Genomic DNA, 18,100 nt, shown 5'->3' on the forward strand with positions numbered 1-18,100 from the left:
GTCAGCAGCATTTTTTTGTCTCTGCCCAAATATTTATTTTGCCTCATAAACACACACAGTGGGTGCCAAGCCCCTGGCAGGTCCAGGGGTCACCTCCACACCCACGCGGAATAGCCAAGCAGCAGGGCTGCCATTTTTGGTAGGACGACATCTCAGACATCCCCGGCTTCGCACGGCTGCGATTTGCTCAATGATTCATGTAATCAGTGCCTGACAGAAATCAATTAGCTGGTTTATGGAGGCGCGTGCCTTGGTTCCTGCTTTCCCCACGCTGCGCTGAAGAGCTGAACCCCGACAGCATGCTGCAGCAGGAACATTATTTCCATTTTATGGGGTCTCCCCTTTATAAGACACCTTGAAGCAAACATACCCTGGGAGACATAACTTATTGTTGCATCCAAAGGCTGGTTCTCCCCTTCATGGGGTCCCATACCAGAAGGACATCAAGAACTGCAATGAGAGGTGGGAGGAGAAACCAGGTGTGAGGGCAGCAACTCCCCAGCCGGGATTAACTGCATTTCTGCTCTCGCACAAACCCTTTGATTTTCCAATAACCTCTGCTGACAGCTGTTGTGATTTCTCAGCAGGAAGCAGGTTTGCGAGTCAGTATTTTCTCCTCTCACACAAAGCCAGGCTTCAGAGGAGAACGAGGGTGTTAGCTACCCCCCAAAAAAGTAAATAAACGGTGCATCGACTTCACATGCAAGGAAATGCTTGTTTGTTCAAAATAGGTTTGAGTGGGAGCAATTAGCTGACCTAGAGGGGACGCTCTAAGGAGCGGATAAGATGCAGAACCTCATCAAACCCATGGTGCTCTGTCACCCAGCCGGGGGATGGTGACAGTGACACCGTTCCCTGACCCGTTTCACAGCAGGAACACTTCTCTTCCCGTGGTGACACGCTCTGCCAACCTCACTGTGACCCTATGGGGACAAACAGTCAGCTGTATGGCCGGTGGTGGGGATGTCACTGTGCAAGGCTCCCACATCATCCCCAACAAGAGCCACATCCACAGGGTATGTGTGTGGTTGGTGAACTTCTGCAAACTCCTTATTTACCCAATTTTTGGTTGTTTTTTGTTTTGTTTTCGCACATCTCTCATAGCACTGTTGTCTGCCTGGCTCCACAGATTTGAGAAAATCATAGTTGATTAAAAATTCCACCTCCCAACCAAAATTGCCACCACAGGTCAGAGATGCAGGTAGGGTGACTATGAACACTGATCATCACGTAATTTTATACAAAATTAAGGTATTAAAGCAGTACTTTTATACTTAGATAGCCCTTTGAACCTAATGCAATGGTAGAGTGTGTACTTACCGAGGCTGTTTTTTTAATGTGAAAATCACTGAAATGGCACCCAGGAGGGATAAAGCAGAGGAGAAGCCTCTCCAGAACATGTTTCCTGGCAACGTTCAAAGGGTTTTAGCATTGTGGGCAAGCAAACCACACAACAGTGCTGCAGGTGAGGCCACTGCAGCACCCCAGCACTCCACCCAAGAAAAAGGAAGCCCAAGTCTGGGCTGCTATTCCTGCAGAGCTCTTGTCTGCCCGAGGCTGGTGACCCAGGAAAAATGTCCCGCGATACTGCGAGGGGGAGCGACGGGTGCTCCCCAATGCGCTCGTGCTGCAGATGTGCTAAAACAAATAAAAAGAGCAGCAGACCGCAAGCTGACATCAATGCTGCTTCTAATTTCAACTGTTTCGCAAAATTGTCACTTTTTTCCACCCCATCCCATCTCACGTAATAACTTGTTCAGCAGGAAATGTCTCTGAGAGAGCTGTTAACCCCTTCGGCAAGAGCCACACCAACGGCCTCTTCTGTGCACTGGGCTACAGCCACCGCTGTATATGAGAAGATGGAGATGGCCCTAGTGACATTGCCAGGGTTAATTATCTGTACCTGTGGAGGACCCAAAGTGGTCCAAATGGAACCTCCTCCTCCAGGTCATGAGCAGACATGGCCTCAGCCCCTCAGACGTCGCCCTTTGTGCTGACACCAATGCAGTGCTGCTGCTTTCCCCGTTAATAAGAAGACCCAAGGACCCTAAAGGGGCTTGTGGGAGCCCTGCTGATGTGCACAGTGCTATAAACAGACTATATATTCTTATCCCTGAGAGAAGGAGCGATTCAACGTGACCCCTGCTTCCCCCACAGGAGGGTGTCCTGTAGTGGTCCTGGACACGGCCGAAGCCGTGACCCCATGCTTCCCGCTGGCCACCACGCGGTCCGTGGCACTGCAGTGGCTCCTGGTGTGTTTGCTCTTGCCACGTCACCCCAGCAACAATCCTGGTTGAATATTAACTTGCACGCTACCTAGCGCTCCTTATCACAGCAATTGCAGAGTGCTTGGCTTTCTGCATCAGACACTGTCCCTGTGTTTGTGTTACTGTCATCTCAGAGGACATTGCCCTTTCGCTCCTCTACGCAAAGAAAGGGCAGGTGGCCGAGCAAAGTATATATGTGGGGATGAAAAAGCTGATGGTCAGCATTGTTAATACAAACAGAAGGGCATTTGAGCCATGGTATCTGGCCATAGTTGTATTACCACAGCTGTAAAAATAGGACAACACTACTTAGAGCAACCAGGGAAACGACGACTGAATTGATGGGGCAGAGGAAATGATACTAAACCTCATGCAGAACTTCCGAGGAGCTGCACTGACAAGCAAAACCACCTTCTGTTTGTAAAAACAGCCGGAGAGACGGAGGTACAAAACCTATTGAACTACGGAGTCCTCCTCCTCGGAGAGGTGATTTTACCACGGTCCGGTTGACAGGACTGAACAAGGCCAAGGGGAGAGTGGTCCTGTGCGGACACCCACCACCGGGTAGGACAACATCCCCAGGAGACACTTGCTCTGCTGCATCTCAGGCCTTTTCTTTAGCCGCTGTATGTAGACCCAAAGGTTTCCCTTTCCTCCACACACTATGGCAGAAATCATGTTGTAACACACAACAGCCTCCTAATGGACGTAGCAATATGGCAGCCTTGTTAAAAAATAGGCGTTTATTCACTGATCGCCCCGTCCTTAACGATTCTCTTCTTATGTTCCTCTCATCCCAAAAACGGGATCACGAGCTGTTTATTTCTGGCTCTTCCTTACAAGGCTTGCTCTCGAACGAGCCTCTTGAAAGGACTAAACGGGAAAGCACCAGATGTACAACTCCATCGAAGGGCTCCAGCAGTCGGGGAATGACCGAGGTTGGCGCCGGTCTCTGCCGCCCTTCTCAGCGAGCCCCAAACCCCGCACGCTTCCCGCCTGCCTATTTCTGGGACCTCTGCGGAGCAAAACCACCGCGTTGCTCCTCTCATCCAGTAACGCTGTGAACGCTCCTGAAGCGTCAACAGCTGAAACGCATCTCCCTTTCACTCCTCTATAATTTCTGAGCGAGAACAGAAAATTATAAGCCGCAGTTGGTGTCACAGCATAAAACCAATCGCGGAAAACACAGAGGGGACGGTGCTGCGTGCACTGTGGGACACAAGCTCCTCCAAGGACAGTCCCTCCTTTGCCCATCTCACTTGGTACGAGAGAACTGCTCTGTCTTTTCAGACCTCCCAGCTGGTAGCTTGGCCTCACTTGATGAAGCAGCCAGTGTTTTCCAGAAAGTGAAGCGGCATCGCCACGTTTGTGATGACCTCGATTTCTGCCGAGCCACTTACAAATCAGAAATCAAGCCAGAAAACGACAACCACCACCACCAAAAAACCATGACATAGCCCTGAAGACACCGGTTTTAAACACTGGACATACAGCCCTTTCTACCACAATCCCTTTGCCTCTATACCCATCCTATCTCATGAGGACACATGGTAAAAACAGCCCGGTGGGTGTATATCCGTTTTAAAGCCAGGATCTCTGCTGGGCCAGAGCTGGTGCTCAGAGCAGTGTTGCTTGGGCAGAGTTTGGCCCATTGCTTCTGCCTCCGGTGCCTGGGCTGTGGTTGATTTTTCTGGGCACATCCTATGCGTGGACTAAGGGCAGAGATGAAGCTGTTTGGCCGGTGCCTCATCCAGCAGCGGGTGCTGGACACCAGCCATCCCCAGGAGCGTGTCTGGGCACAGCCCCTCCCCAGAAACCCAGCAGGTACTGCTGGAGGCTTCTCACTCAACCTCACCAGGAGGATTTTCCATAGCAACAAAAGCCAAGCATTTGGCTGGTTGGATCAACCCCTGCTTGCTTCACAAAATGGGCTTTGTGAAAAACGGGCATATTTTTCTCACCTCTTTAATTTCTTCTGTGGTGCGGAGACAGCTATGGATCGATGAAAGTGTCTTTATCGATCACCTGGATGGTTTTTGCTGGATGCAGGACTGAGATGCTGAACCCTTCCTCTGCCAGTCCTTTCCATGGTGGGGGATAAAATATGTCCTCATTTCCATCAGGCTATGTGAAGCTTAATCCCAGAGGATACAGTCTCCCAGCAGATTAAGTCCCAGTCTCATAAATAAATCTGGAAATTCGCCCTGCTTCATCCCAAATATCCCATATTTCAGCTTCTCCGATGACTCCAATTGCCCTGTTCCTCCCCTGCTCCCCACCTCTAGAGTGCTTATACCAATCAGATGCACTTGTACATACATTAAAAATAACACCAAATTTTGTTTAAAAAGTTCATATTTACAAGTTGAGCCTTGTACTGTTGGAATTAGGCTCTAATTAGGTCAGCCATGTTCCCCTGGTAGGGTATGAATGATAGTGCTGGAAAACAGAGAATTTATTGAGACCCAAAAATAACTCATCCTGCTGTTTTGTAAGAAAAATGTGTTTTCTTCACCCCGCGCTGGGGATATTTGCAGTCGAAGCCACTCGGGCACATTGACACCAGTCGCACAAACCGCGGCTTGGTCCCAAAGCCGGCCTGTGCCTCAGCTTCCTCCTCCTAACACAGGGATATTAATCCTTTCCAATTTGACAGGGCTGCAGTGGGGTCACCTGTGTTCATAAGGCATTTTATCACCCTTGGCACGAGGCCCCAGGTTATATTACACACGCTTTTTTTAGCCAGACTTGCCTTTCAGCCTTATCGGCACCACTTGTTTAGTGCACGGAGTTCAAGCACTTGTATGAACTCAGATTAGCAAGGATCAGGGTGAAGAACAACAAGCTCACGGCTTTGCTAGGGTGCACGTCCCAACCAGATCCCGTGAACGGTGCAATAAACCGCCCAGAAGTTGCATAATGCAGGGAGGTACCTTTGAATGATGCTTTGTGCTCCGGTCACTTCCTCCCCTGACACATTATTGTCACCATCAGGCACTAATAATAGTTCGTAGTTCGCTCGTTTCTCCAGATATAGGTGCAGATTGTCTGATTGCGCAAGTGATTTCCCTCGTTGCAGCTTTCAGCTCTGCTGGGAAATTTGCCTTGTAGAACTTTGCAGAATGACTTCCCACGTCAGACTCATCTGACTCAGCATCACCCTAACTCGTTAACAAACAGGGATGAACACGCCAATCGCCTACCTAATGAAGGTCTCTACCGGCCTGGGGAGTCAGCAGCCACATTTCCCTGGCTTAGAGGGACGTGCCCTGCATATCCAAGGAAACAAGACAACAGAGCACAAGGACTCCCGTTCTTGGGGCACAGTGGAAGTGAACAAAAACCCAATAAAAAGACGTGTGTTCAGATAAAGTTCCTTTTGATTTTGTGGGAAACTCAGGTTTGAAATGAAAATAATTGGCAAGGCAAGAGGAGGAGAAGGAAAAAAATAAAAACAAGAGGCAGGCTTAAAAAAAAATCAAAGAAAATAAAAGGAGCAAGGAGAAAAAGAAATAACCCTGGAGCAAAAAGGCAGGGGGAAGAGGAGAAAATAAATGAGACAAATAGCAGGAAAAGGGTCAGTAATGAAAGCCCAGATTACTCGATTCAGTCAAACCATTGCTTGTGCTGTTCAGGGCAGGGCGGGAAGCCAATCTGTTTTCTCTGGTATTGTTTGGACTACAAATGCCATGGCAGATTTCCCATCCACTCCCGTGTTTATGTCCATGCTCCACTCTTAACCACAAAAATATGCGCTGAGGAAATGTGTCCTGAGAAGAGTAAGGGCTGGAAGCGGGAGGATGACACACTCCGGAGCCAAATGACCTCAAAAAAGCACTTCTGCATCTTACAGCAATTTTGCAGAATAATGTCTCATTCACAAAACGCTATGGCGTGAGGATTTTCATCTTCAAAATGGACACATTGGTACCTCTGGGTTATTACAAGCTACCAGCCACAGAGGGCTGTCTGTATTTATACAACACTGCATTGTTTATAACACCCCTTTCAGGAGCAGGAAAATACGAGTTAGCAGCTTGACTTTCCCCCTCCAACATGGAAAACATTGATTTCTCACCCTTATTTCTCCCACCGAAGCTGTAGCTGACCTGACCGTGTTCAGTTTCCCTCTCTAGGCCGGGTGCTCACGTGGTGAAAAGCCCCAACAACCACCCTGGAACATCAGATCCCACCAGTTGGGATCTGGTCTGACCTTCCCACCACCCACATGTGTTTGGGAATCGATTAACGCTGCAGGGAGGAGAAATATTATTTGTGAGGGGACGGTGGTGTACAAAGCGGCAGCCCCATGGGTTTCCATTCCCGAATGCGTTTTGACACCCTCATACTAAGGATCTGGAGGAAGTTTATCCCTGCAAAATAACAAAACATTTAAGGCTGATCAAATTTTGGGTGGAAACTATTTGAGACCGTCAGTTAAGCTGGAAAGCAGTGCGGGTTATAAGATTTTACAGTCCAGAACTAACAGTGAGGAATTTGAGCCCGTTTTCGCTGTCCTGGGCTGTTAACTCGTGAGCACGCTGGCAACGCATCCAGAAACTTCTTTGAGCCAAAAATAACAGGAAGAGCCCTCCCCCAGAATAAACGTACCAGGGACACACACGTTTCAAAAAGGGTTCTTTTAATTAGAAGCAAGTTTGCAAAAGAAGAAGTAACTTTCTCATATAAAATAGTGGAGTGGTGAAGGTGAGGCTAACAAGAGGTGTGGAACAAAAATCCAGGGCAAATCCCCAAGGAGACACGGAATTAAAAGCAACGATCCGATAACCGTAGTACACCAACGGGGAACTCAAACACAACTGTGTACGGTGGTCCTACCCCTAAACTGACAGCAGATACCAAATCAGAGGATGGACTCCATCCGAAGAGTGGCAAAGTGACCAGCTACAAACTCACCATCATACCATGTCCTGGCGTCTCTCTGCTACCCAAGAGCTCCCACTGATGCCAGCACTGCCCAGGAGCTTAAGGACGTCAAGGGGGGAGCACGGGTGGCACCTCCCAGGTGTCCCACCTGTAAAACACCCCCACAGTGCGTCAGCAGAAAGGTTTCGTTCCCAGGTCTGGAGAACCGGACATAAATGGGAAACACTTCAAGATAAAGCTCTGTAATCTCATTCCAGTCTCTCTATCCAGCGAGTCAAGGTCCAAGAAAGTGCACAGTGATCAAACAGCATCAAAATAATGAATTTCCTGCCAAGCCCTGAGGCTCCAGGGCTGTCTAAAAATAGGCAGGTGGCAATTTTGAGAAGATAAAATTCTGAGTCAGAGCCTGTATCTCAAGTAGCAACAGTATTTCACCCCTTGTTCAAACATATCTCACCTGTCCCATGTGTCACGTGTGTGCTTATCTGTCGTGGCTCTCTATCACCGGAAGCGGCAAATTCATCCCTTCACAAAGTGCAACAAACTTCTATCTGGGACGGCTGGGGTGGAGATGTGGGGGACAAGAAACAGAACACAGAAATACAAAGAACTGAAGACCTGACTTATCAGGTAGAGCCATTTAAGGCCCATGCCCAGCCCAAAATGTTCAGTCTTGGGGAGAGTGTGCTCCTAGTTCAAGGGTGGTTTTCCATGAGGAGGTTGCAATGGATACTGTACAACCACATCATCGTGCACATGGCTTTGTGTGAACACCACAGCAGCTTATGGGTTGACCATTTATGGTTGGACTCTATGATCTTAAGGGTCTTTCCAACCTAAAAGATACTACGATTCTATACCTCTCCCATTTATAACCTCCAGTAACGCCATGATGATGTATGGACTCCACATATACTAGAAAAAACCTATAAAACCAACGTAATAAATGTGATTGAACTAGCAGAAACTCCAGGTTGAATGAACCTGCCCATCTAGCGACTATTCCATGATGGCTTTTCCTCTCCAAATATAACCCCTCATTGCATGTGCCCTTTTGGCTGCTACTGATAAAGCAGATCACTCAAGATAGGAGGTTTGGGGATCATATTCAGTCTTACACGTCTCAGGTTTCTAGGACTTCATGATTTCTAATGGCCCTGCTAGAGGTTATCTTGTTCTGGGTGGAGTGTGTGCTTTGTGTTGTTTTTAATGGTTTGGGTTTTTTTTGTTTTGTTTTGTAAATTTCCTAATAAATTCTTTTTATAAAAGGAGTTTTCTGAAATAAATTGCTCTGTTTAGTCTGCAAACAGCAAGTGGGAGAAGACACTAGTGCTCGGTATGAATAAACAGCCATCTCTCCTCCCTTTTTGGAGAGCAGACTGGATAATCTTTGGATGACCCAATGGATTTCTTGAGGGAAGCAATGACAAGGATAATAAATGTATCCGCATGTCAAGACAGACTTGGATATTCATTCTAAACAATTGCTACAGCAGCTTCTGGCAGAGACCTGGGTGTATGCAGGAAAAATGAGATCTTGGCCCATCCGCAAAGCATCCCTGGCTCTAACATTCAAAATGAAGAGGGGAAAAAAATCCTTTTGGGTAAAGGATTAGTTTCTTTTTCTCTGTGTTGTGTGTTTTGTGTTTGTGTTTTGTTTGTCTTTTTCTTCAGTAAGGCCAACTGCTTCCAAAAGCGGGATCACTGGCCACAGTGTGATTCCTTTAGTAAATGCTGATGAAACCCTTTGCTCTCTGTGCTGTGGCTTCTTGTTGCCCTCCCCAAGAAGGAGCGAAAGAGATTATCACTGCTGAAAGGAAAACAGTGCCCTCTCTTGTCCCTTCTCACCGCTGCCGCTCACACCCAGCAGCACCGGTTGTGCATCAACATCAGAGCGTTAAGAGATGGGAATGGAAAATCACAGAATCCCAGAGTGTGAGGGGTTGAAGGGCCCTGGAAAGCTCATCCAGTGCAATCCCCCCATGGAGCAGGAACACCCAGCTGAGGTTCCACAGGAAGGTGTCCAGGCGGGTTTGAATGTCTGCACAGAAGGAGACTCCACAGCCTCCCTGGGCAGCCTGGGCCAGGCTCTGACACCCTCACCATGAAGAGGTTTCTTCTCATCTTTAAGTGGAACCTCCTGTGTTCCAGTTTGCACCCATTGCCCCTTGTCCTATCATCGGTTGTCACCCAGAAGAGCCTGGCTCCATCCTCCTGACACTGCCCCTCTCCATAGTGATCCCCATGAATGAGTCCCCCCTCAGTCTCCTCTTCTCCAGCTCCAGAGCCCCAGCTCCCTCAGCCTTTCCTCACACGGGAGATGCTCCACTCCCTTCAGCATCTTGGTGGCTGCGCTGGACTCTCTCCAGCAGTTCCCTGTCCTTCTGGAGCTGAGGGGCCACAACTGGACACAATATTCCAGGTGTGGTCTCCCCAGGGCAGAGCAGAGGGGCAGGAGAACCTCTCTGACCTACTGACCACCCCCTTCTAACCCACCCCAGGAATATTCCACCCAAGGATGTGGGTTACACTGGGGGATACCCAATGTGTGATACGGACTTGTGGGGGCTAAAATGCTCCTTCCCTCACGAGATTTGTGACAGGGACAACCTGGTGCTGGGTGCTGTTGGGAGAGCTGGGAGCATCGCTGATGGCAGTGGCTGGTGGCATCTCAGCCCTGGGAGCAGGGTGAAGACTTGGGCCCTTTTTTCTCCTGCAGGAAATAGGATATCTCCGCGGCTATTGCATGAAAAATGAGCTCCTATTAAACCATTCCCTGAAATGTCTCTCTTGGTCATTTCATGAAGTTGTTCTTATTTTTTAGTAACAGCCACCAAGAGACTGGAGAAACATGGGAATGCAAATAAATAAATACAGAAAAATACTCTAAGAAGGCATTTTAAATATAAGCCTTCATTTTTCAAGACTGTTTAAAGCAGGAAGATGGAAACAGAAATGGATATGATGGGTAACATGACAACTAATGTTTAAAAGTCGTATCTCAAGGCTGTGATTCCCAAAGATTACAGCTTGAAAGAGAGCTTCCTTGCTAACTGATGAGGCGTTTCCTTCCAGATAGAACAATTTACCTGATACCTGAGGTAAATAAAACCTACCCGTTAATCATATTTTACAAGTCCAGCATGGAAACAAGGAGGTACAGGCATCACGCATGTAGTTCTACAGGATCCTGGGCAGCAGAACACACGTTCTGTGCTCATCTTAGGGATGAGCAAGACTGAGCTTCCATGCTCTGCAATTGCCTAAGTAAAATAAACCAACGTGTAAGCAAAGCCAACACCTGAACGAAACTAAACCGAGAGTAACAACAGTGTGCACTACAATGGAACAGAAACGCCTTTGTTCAGAACAACAGGTCCTAAAGGAATCACACCTGAGCTTTTATTTCAGCAGCAGCCAGAAGAAAAGGGCCACGCAGCCAACTCAGCAGGTCCTCAGCAAGCTCAGGCTTTTTAGTTGCAGATGGCTCTGAGAAAAAAAGGAATAGTCTCTTCTCCCTGCTTTGTACGGATTGTGCTGCTCCCCGTGTTGTCCTTCAGTGGAACAGTGGCCACAGAGCCCATTTCCTTCATTCCCTACGGTTTCCTCGCTTTTTTTGCTCAATGTGGTATCAGATCAGCCCCAGGGAGTAACTGCACCTTACACCAAATCAGATCTGGCATTTTTCAGGAGATACAGAGCTACTCATACTACGCTTTCCTTTGGAGCAAACTCTTTGGTGTTCGTTCTACTTTCTACTGGTTTATGTCCCTAAATCCTTAGTGGTCCTCTAAAGGCTCCTCCTGTAGCGCTCCCTCTCACGTTGGATAAGCGCCATTAAGATTCCAACAGCATTTGCATTGCTATGTCACATGTATATAAAACGAGGTGTTTAAAAACATGTAATCTGATGCAGGAAATAACAAAGGAGAAAGAAAACAGATCAGAAAGTCACGTAGATGATCTTGTTTAAGGAACAAAAAAAAGCCCTCAGACTGCAAACAAATTTTTGTCAGTTCAGTGATTAAAGCAAAGTCCATATGGCTTAAGAGAACAGTCAAAGTGCACAGAAGGCAGTGGGGTTTTTGCTTGCTTTTCAGTAAACTCCACGTCATCCTCTTTGGAGCCCCTTCTCCATCCCACGCACATCCTACCCAGGTGCAGAGACGGGGATGGCTCACAGGGTTTTGGCTCAAGCCCGCATCCCTGCATTTCCCTTGCCATCTAATGAGCTCCGGATCATTATCCCAAACTCAAAAGCCCTTAAGCACACCCACTGGAGTATTTGGTTCTGATTTTGTTATTTATTTTCTTTCTGGAGCCTTTGGAGAGGAACAGCAACCCAGCGCCAAAGCCATCCAGAATCCGTATGCACCAAGAGCAGCAGCGCCCAGAGGCCGTGCCGAAGAGCAAAAGCAGTTCTGAGGTCGTGTGCCCTGTCCAAGAGGCACTGGAAGGTGACAGCAAGGCTGAGCTTGCCCTTGGACCTCACCCTCTTCAGGTGAGGGGCCACCAGGCTACTTCCAACCAGCCCCCAGGAGTAGGAACAGGCAGCCACCATAATCAACACCAGGTTTCAACAACCTGCCGTGAAGACACCACCACCCAGCACCACAGATGTCCCACATCCCTCCGGAGAGGACAGGGACAATCCGCAATAGTAACAGTGCCCATATGTGCCCTGACGAGATGTTAGCAAGCAGCAGGACACCAATTTTCCTGCCTAACCTGCACCTACCCAGGGGGAAATGCCAAATGCCGGAGCGGTAAGAACTTGCCTACTTCCAAATTCACCTTTTCAACTCTTGCGGTAAAAAGTCTGGTGATCCAGGACCGTTCATAGGTCCAAGGGCTGGACTTGGATTCTTTAAACCCCTGACAACCCCCTCGCGAGTAAACAAATTGCTGCTAAACATGACAGACTCAGGAAAAGGATAGGAAAGAAGAAACCAAAAAGGGAGCTATACAAAAGGATGAAAAATAAACTGAAAATCTCCTCTCTTCTTTCCAAAGGATTGAGCTTCCAGTGCACAAAGCCTGTAAACGTGCACGAGGTAATTCATGACCCCAATGCTTGAAAAACCTGGTTAGCTTTATCTGGAGACACTTTTGTTGCTTCTCCCAGATATGAAGCTGAAGAATCAATAAAAGGCACCTGTGGACACCAAAACTCACCCAGTCTGTGTGACGTGTCTTTGTACTAAAAAATAAAATCAAAGAAACCCAGCGACCGTGTACTTTTTACAGACCAATAAGCAGCACTGCAGAGTCTGGGCGAGAAACGATGCTCAACTCCTATTGACAGGGCAAGATAACTTTGATGATCAAAAACCTCGTCAATTAGTAGACTCTCTAGCTTGTCACTGCAATCTTAATTGAAAGATTCCTCTGGCTTGCTGGGTTGGCTCCTTTGACTTTTAAAGAAATGACTAATTCAAATGGCACATGCGGTCCACGAGGGAGGAATAGAGCCACACCAAAAATAAAGTGACCTTGCATCTGAATTCTTCCCACTTGCTTCACCCACTGCCGCCTACCGTGCTCTTTTGAGCCGTCTCTTCTTCTAAAGGCCCTGGAGTCACAATATTTAAAGAATGCAGCAGGTCCCATTTGTACATGAAAGAAAAGCAGGTCAGTAATTCGGTATAGATACACCAGTAGTGAGCCTAGAGCAGGCACAGTGACACATCTGAGCCTAAGTTGATCAGCCAGTCCTCCTAATCTGGGGAGCAGCAATGAGGAGAGAGGAGGTGTCTGCTTTTCGCATGAAAATTTGTCCCTTTTCTGTGTTTTCCTGCTTGACCTTGATGACAGGGAAAAATTAAAACAAACAGAGTAGAGAAAAAGGAAGGAAAAGGAGCCTGGGAGGTTTTATGTTTTCTCTTCAAATCACATCACAAAGTCACTCATTGCATCTAGGGAATTCACCTCCTTGTTCGGGAATGGGGGGACAGGAGGAAGGGAGAGAAAGAAAGAGGGAAGAGAAGGGCATGGGAGCTGCTTCCTGAAGCAGTGTTACAAAAAGCAGTTAAAAAACCCCTACTATTCACAAGTGGTTAAAATCATCACTTTTCAGAATTCCTTTTTTGTTTGTTTTTAACAAAGGTTCAGCTAGTTCAGCTCCATATTTTAGAGTTGATTGTCTTCAGAAAAAGAAAACAAAACAAAACAACCGAACAAAGAAACAAAAACAACCCCAACCAAACCAAACCCCAGCCTCATCGGTGTTGCCATCCGTGCCTACCCTGATAGAGAAGTTACCCACAGTTCACGGCACCGGCCACGCACACACAGTCACTGCGACGGGTCCCTCCGAGCGCCACCGGCGATCCGGCTCCGTCCCCCAGCCCCGTCTCAGACGAAGGAGGAGAACCCTGTCACTGGAGTCCGGGAGCCGGGCGCGGGCTGTCCCGTCGGGGTGTACACCCCTCCTGAGCTCTGTGTCGTGATGACAGTCTGGAAATAGGGTTCTGTCTCGCTGGCGGCACATTCCTCGTATCTGTAGGATGCCGGGTGCTTCACCCCTTTCTGCTGCCGCTTCCATGAGTTGTAGTACGTGGGGTCGCTCATGTAATGGTTCACAAAGGAGTGCTTTGGCAACTCGTCTTCGTAATCCGAGTCAGTGGCCTGGAGCATCAGGAAAAATAAATAGATTAGCCATTAGCATCCTATGATTTAGGCTGTTCCACTTTAAAAGAAAGCAGAGACAAGTTTAATGCTGCCAGCTGACAAAAGCTGTAATTTTAGGGTAGGATGGTTTGTAGTCCAAGTGTAAGACATGCTGTACTGTAGCAAAGCACCGTGTTCTGGTTTAGCCAGGCTTGGCTGCTAGAGAGAGAGTCACCCGACAAACTCTGGTGATAAGAGACGCAGAGAAACCCCTTCTAATTCACTGCAGAACGCTGCGGCGGGAGCTGGGAATTCCTGTTCTGACACAAGGTGCAGGGAAGTGTACAGACATCACAGGGAAAACAACAGCTTCCCATCACGTAATCAAAAAGATGGCAATTACAGCTGAGAACTCTTCTGATGCGAGGACAGAAATAACATCTTCCAAACACGCTCCTGTTCAGCAGACGTGCTGCTGTTCGAGGTGGTCACATCAGGCCACCTGCACAGTACTCTGGATTTGGCTTGCAAGCCTCGTTAAGTATTGAAACTTAGTTCTATCACTGAAAGGGAATTGAGCAAAATCACAGGGATTTTTTTGGGCAAACAGCTCTATCTGTACGTTCCAGCTGATTGTTGGTGGTACAACAAGGCGCACGATCAATGGCAATAGAAGAAGAAGAATGCAAAATCTGGGAAAGAAGAACTGCCAGGCAGGAGGGGTTGCTTGCCTGAGATGGCACAGGCACAGCCCCGTGTTCAGAGCAGATCTTACCCCTGAAACATTTATGCACGGTGGCTGGATGGCTTCAAAGCTCATATCAATATCAAGCAGGAGCTCTATTGAAATATAACCAGATAAGCTTTGAGCATCTGCCCCTCCTCTGAAGTGCTGCGGCTGTGATACAGCTGGAGGAATCACAGAGGGCTCGTACGTCTCCTCCGAGCACAGAGACCACGGCAAAGCCTTGGCCACGGTATCTAAGCGCGTATTTTCCTTCTGTTCCCACTGACGTTTCCCACCAGTAACAGCCACATCCCACACAGCACACAAACATTTACCCAGCCATTCCCGTATCTCATGTCTTCTCTCAAAACCTCTGGTTTGAGCATGCAGAAGTTTTTATTCCTTTTTTCTTCCTCCCCTGATAATCTGCATAGCCGATTCTAAAGGCAATTAAATATCAAAGGAGTAGCTGCCTAAGACATACGAGAGAGAGACGGGTAAGTGCAGCTCGTAACTGTTGCTGCAATTAGTTTCAAAAGGTTGGTATCATTCTGATCTATGCCACCACACAGCAAACACACATCCTTCTTGATCCTGCCTGCCACACAACTAGTCTCTCCTCCTCTAAAGCTCTTTTTTAATGGCCTCTGAAGAACAATCCTCAAATGCCTTGTGAACCATCGTTTGAAAAGGGCACCGCATCCATCATCCCATTTCTCTGCTTAGATAGCTTCTTCGATACTATTTCGTGCCCATTTTCCAGCACAGAGGGTGATGGACAGGTCTGAGAAATTTTCCTCAGAGTTTTCCAAAAGTCTGAGCAAAGCAGCTCTGCAAAATTTCCCTTCCACTACTACCCATGCTTCGGCTCTTTCAGAATTATGTATTGTTTGACTGCTTTAAGAATGCAACGCTTCAGGTGCCTTGACACGTAATTAATATTACAACTAACCCTACCAGCACTTAATAATGATTCGAGGAGGAATTCAGCAAGTCTGTCTCCTAGAAAAACGCTCCTTCCTTGGGAAGCCAACACCCAGCTCCCTCCAAAGACTTTCCCAAACAGGCGGTTTTTGCCTGGGATATCCCCAGATTTGGATCATTTCACAGCCGGTGGGTGCAGAGCGCAGCCCCAGAGCTCTGGCACCGCTGCAGGACCCTCCTGCCAGCACTGCCCTGCCTGCTTTCGTCAGGGGCTCCAAGAAAGTCCCTCTGATGAATGCAGATGTGGCCACATAGCAGAGCACGGCAGCAATAGCTCAGGCAGGCTGGTCCTCGGCTGCAGACACAACCAACTCTACTTGCAGACCAGAAGGTTGCGAAACCCTGGTTTCCTCCATTCTTACCAAGAAACAGGTTGTCACACCTCGGACCAGCCTCCATCTGCAAACATTATGCTGCAGATCCACAGTCCGATGTAAAAAGCACCTGGGAAGCTGGGGGATGATGCGGACATCCAGAAGAAAAGTCTCCGCATCCTGAGCAGAGGTAGGTGGTTGCAGATCACTCACCAGAGGCAGCACCTGAAGGTGTGAACTCCTCTAGCTATCATGATATAAGAAAGATGGGGGGCAGACTTTTTTAGCGGGGCCTGTTACAATAGGACAAGGAGTAATGGTTTTAAACCTCATTTTTTTACAATGAGGGTGGTGAGACACTGTCCCAGGTTCCCAGAGAGGTGGTGGATGAACCATCCCTGGAGACATCCCAGGCCAGGCTGGACGGGGCTCTGAGCAACCTGAGCTGGTGAAGATGTCCCTGCTCATGGCACTGGGGGAGCTGGGAAGGTCCCTTCAACCCAAACTATTCTATGATTCTGTCACTCCGTGATGTGCCCCCTCCATCAAAGGCACAACGCTACCTCTGCCTTTGCCACGTCTCTGAGTCTTTCCCTAATCCACCATCACTCTTACTGACTCAGCCACGTTAATCCCCCCATAGCCCACAAAGAAACAAGCCCCTGCTGAAAAGATGGATCACAGCTGAGTTGCATTGTCATAAACATAAGCAGAAAACTACCCACAAACTTCTAGCAGCTCCTTTCTGGTCTTCCTGATGTCCCCAGAAACATACGGAAACACGATGACAACTAAAAGCTTGGAAGCTCTGAGAAGAAATGCTGAGAAGCAGCTGCATCCAGAAGACTGACACATTAGTTGATAGGTATAATAACATTGATGCAGCCTCTTGATTTCTGTCCACTGCCAGCAGAAAAACACTCACCCACAAAACTAATATAATCCCTGTACCTAAGCCAAGTTCTTTTGAGATTGCCAGAAGTCAACATAATAAAGAGGAGAAATACTGGGAAGGCTTTTAGGTGGGCTGCTGCCATTTGAAATACTGTGTCAGTTGGACTTGCCATGAACACAAAGAGGGAATTTAAAACAATACCACCTGCTGATAATCTGTCCACTAATTAGTCCATTACACCAAATGGAAGAGAATACTAATTTGGTATAAATAAGGCCAGTGCCTTTCAGAAGCGACTTTCACAAAACATATACAACTGCACTAACACCAGCCTTTCACCATCATTAGCACTCATGCTGGCAAAGACAACCTACTTGTTAGTGTTGACACAACGTCTTTTTGTTTCCTTCAGAACAGGCAGGATCTGACTATTCCTCCATGTTTCTAAAGTATCTTCTAAGGTCTGCTCTGGGCAAGGTGCTGATAATCACCTTCCCAGCATGGAATTCTCTAAATTGCCATCCCACACCCTGCTCTGCCCTGATGAAAATCAAAGAGTAGCAAGACAAACCTGTTTTGCATTAGAATACGGACAGCTTATATTAGAGGATTAGTTTTCAGTTGATTTTTAAACTGTTGAGTAAATAGAAATGCTGCAGGGCTTTTTGCTTTGTTTTCGGTTTTCTCCCTTCCCTGCGACTGTGGCTTTGTTACCTTGGAAACCTCCATAGGCTGGGGCGTGATTGGGTGTGTGGTGACATTACAGGTTGTCAACCAAAGGTGCATGGTGCCTATGGAACGACAAACACACAAAATGAGATGCTATTCAAGTGCTTTATTGACAGCACGAAATGCACAAGTGTTGTTCAGAGTGACCAGAGTAGGACAGCTCAGTCAATGGGAAATTTGAAAATAGTTTCAATTATCTTTCTTTTTTCAAGTGAGTGCGTAAGAAACAACCTTAAGAGATTATTTCTAAAAATGCAGATGGCAGCAGTTTCTTTTGGTTGACATGAAATGAATGTGCTGTAAAAGAGACAAGGTAACCTCGTAGGCAAACAGATTTCACCGGACACGGGAACCCTTTCTTATTTAACGTGTCACCTGCAGATGGTTTCCACATGGTGCCTAACTCGTTAAAATCATTGGAGAGCTTTATCAGAAACAAGTTAAATCATATTCCCTATTAAGTGTTAAGTGGAAATTTATAATATCTCCCCACAGAGCTGAGAAAGCAAAAGGCGGTCAGGCTGCAGAGCAGCGCACGGGCAGCATTCAGCACCGACTGATAGTACGTGCAAACTGTCAGAATAGCTCCCGAAAACCACTTTGAGGAGACCACCAGGACACCTGAGAATGAACCAACACACACCACCACCCTCCCTTCCCCTGCTCTTCCATGGCCGGATGACACTGC

At 47.6% G+C, this 18,100-nt stretch overlaps 1 protein-coding gene across 6 annotated transcripts in view; it reads right to left on the bottom strand.

The window, feature by feature from the left end:
- Window positions 1-6,892: 6,892 nt before the first annotated feature.
- SDK1 (sidekick cell adhesion molecule 1) overlaps window positions 6,893-18,100 on the bottom strand; it is a 375,917-nt gene continuing 364,709 nt past the window's right edge. For all 6 annotated transcript variants that reach the window (XM_065850323.2, XM_071814947.1, XM_071814948.1 and 3 more), the window contains one exon: window positions 6,893-13,781. In XM_065850323.2, the coding sequence (XP_065706395.2) occupies window positions 13,509-13,781 (273 nt within the window). In that variant the 3' untranslated portion in view covers window positions 6,893-13,508. The remainder of the gene's footprint in view (window positions 13,782-18,100) is intronic.

The sequence above is a fragment of the Patagioenas fasciata genome, chromosome 15 (genome assembly GCF_037038585.1).
Source record: "Patagioenas fasciata isolate bPatFas1 chromosome 15, bPatFas1.hap1, whole genome shotgun sequence".
Classification (NCBI taxonomy): Eukaryota; Metazoa; Chordata; class Aves; order Columbiformes; family Columbidae; genus Patagioenas; species Patagioenas fasciata.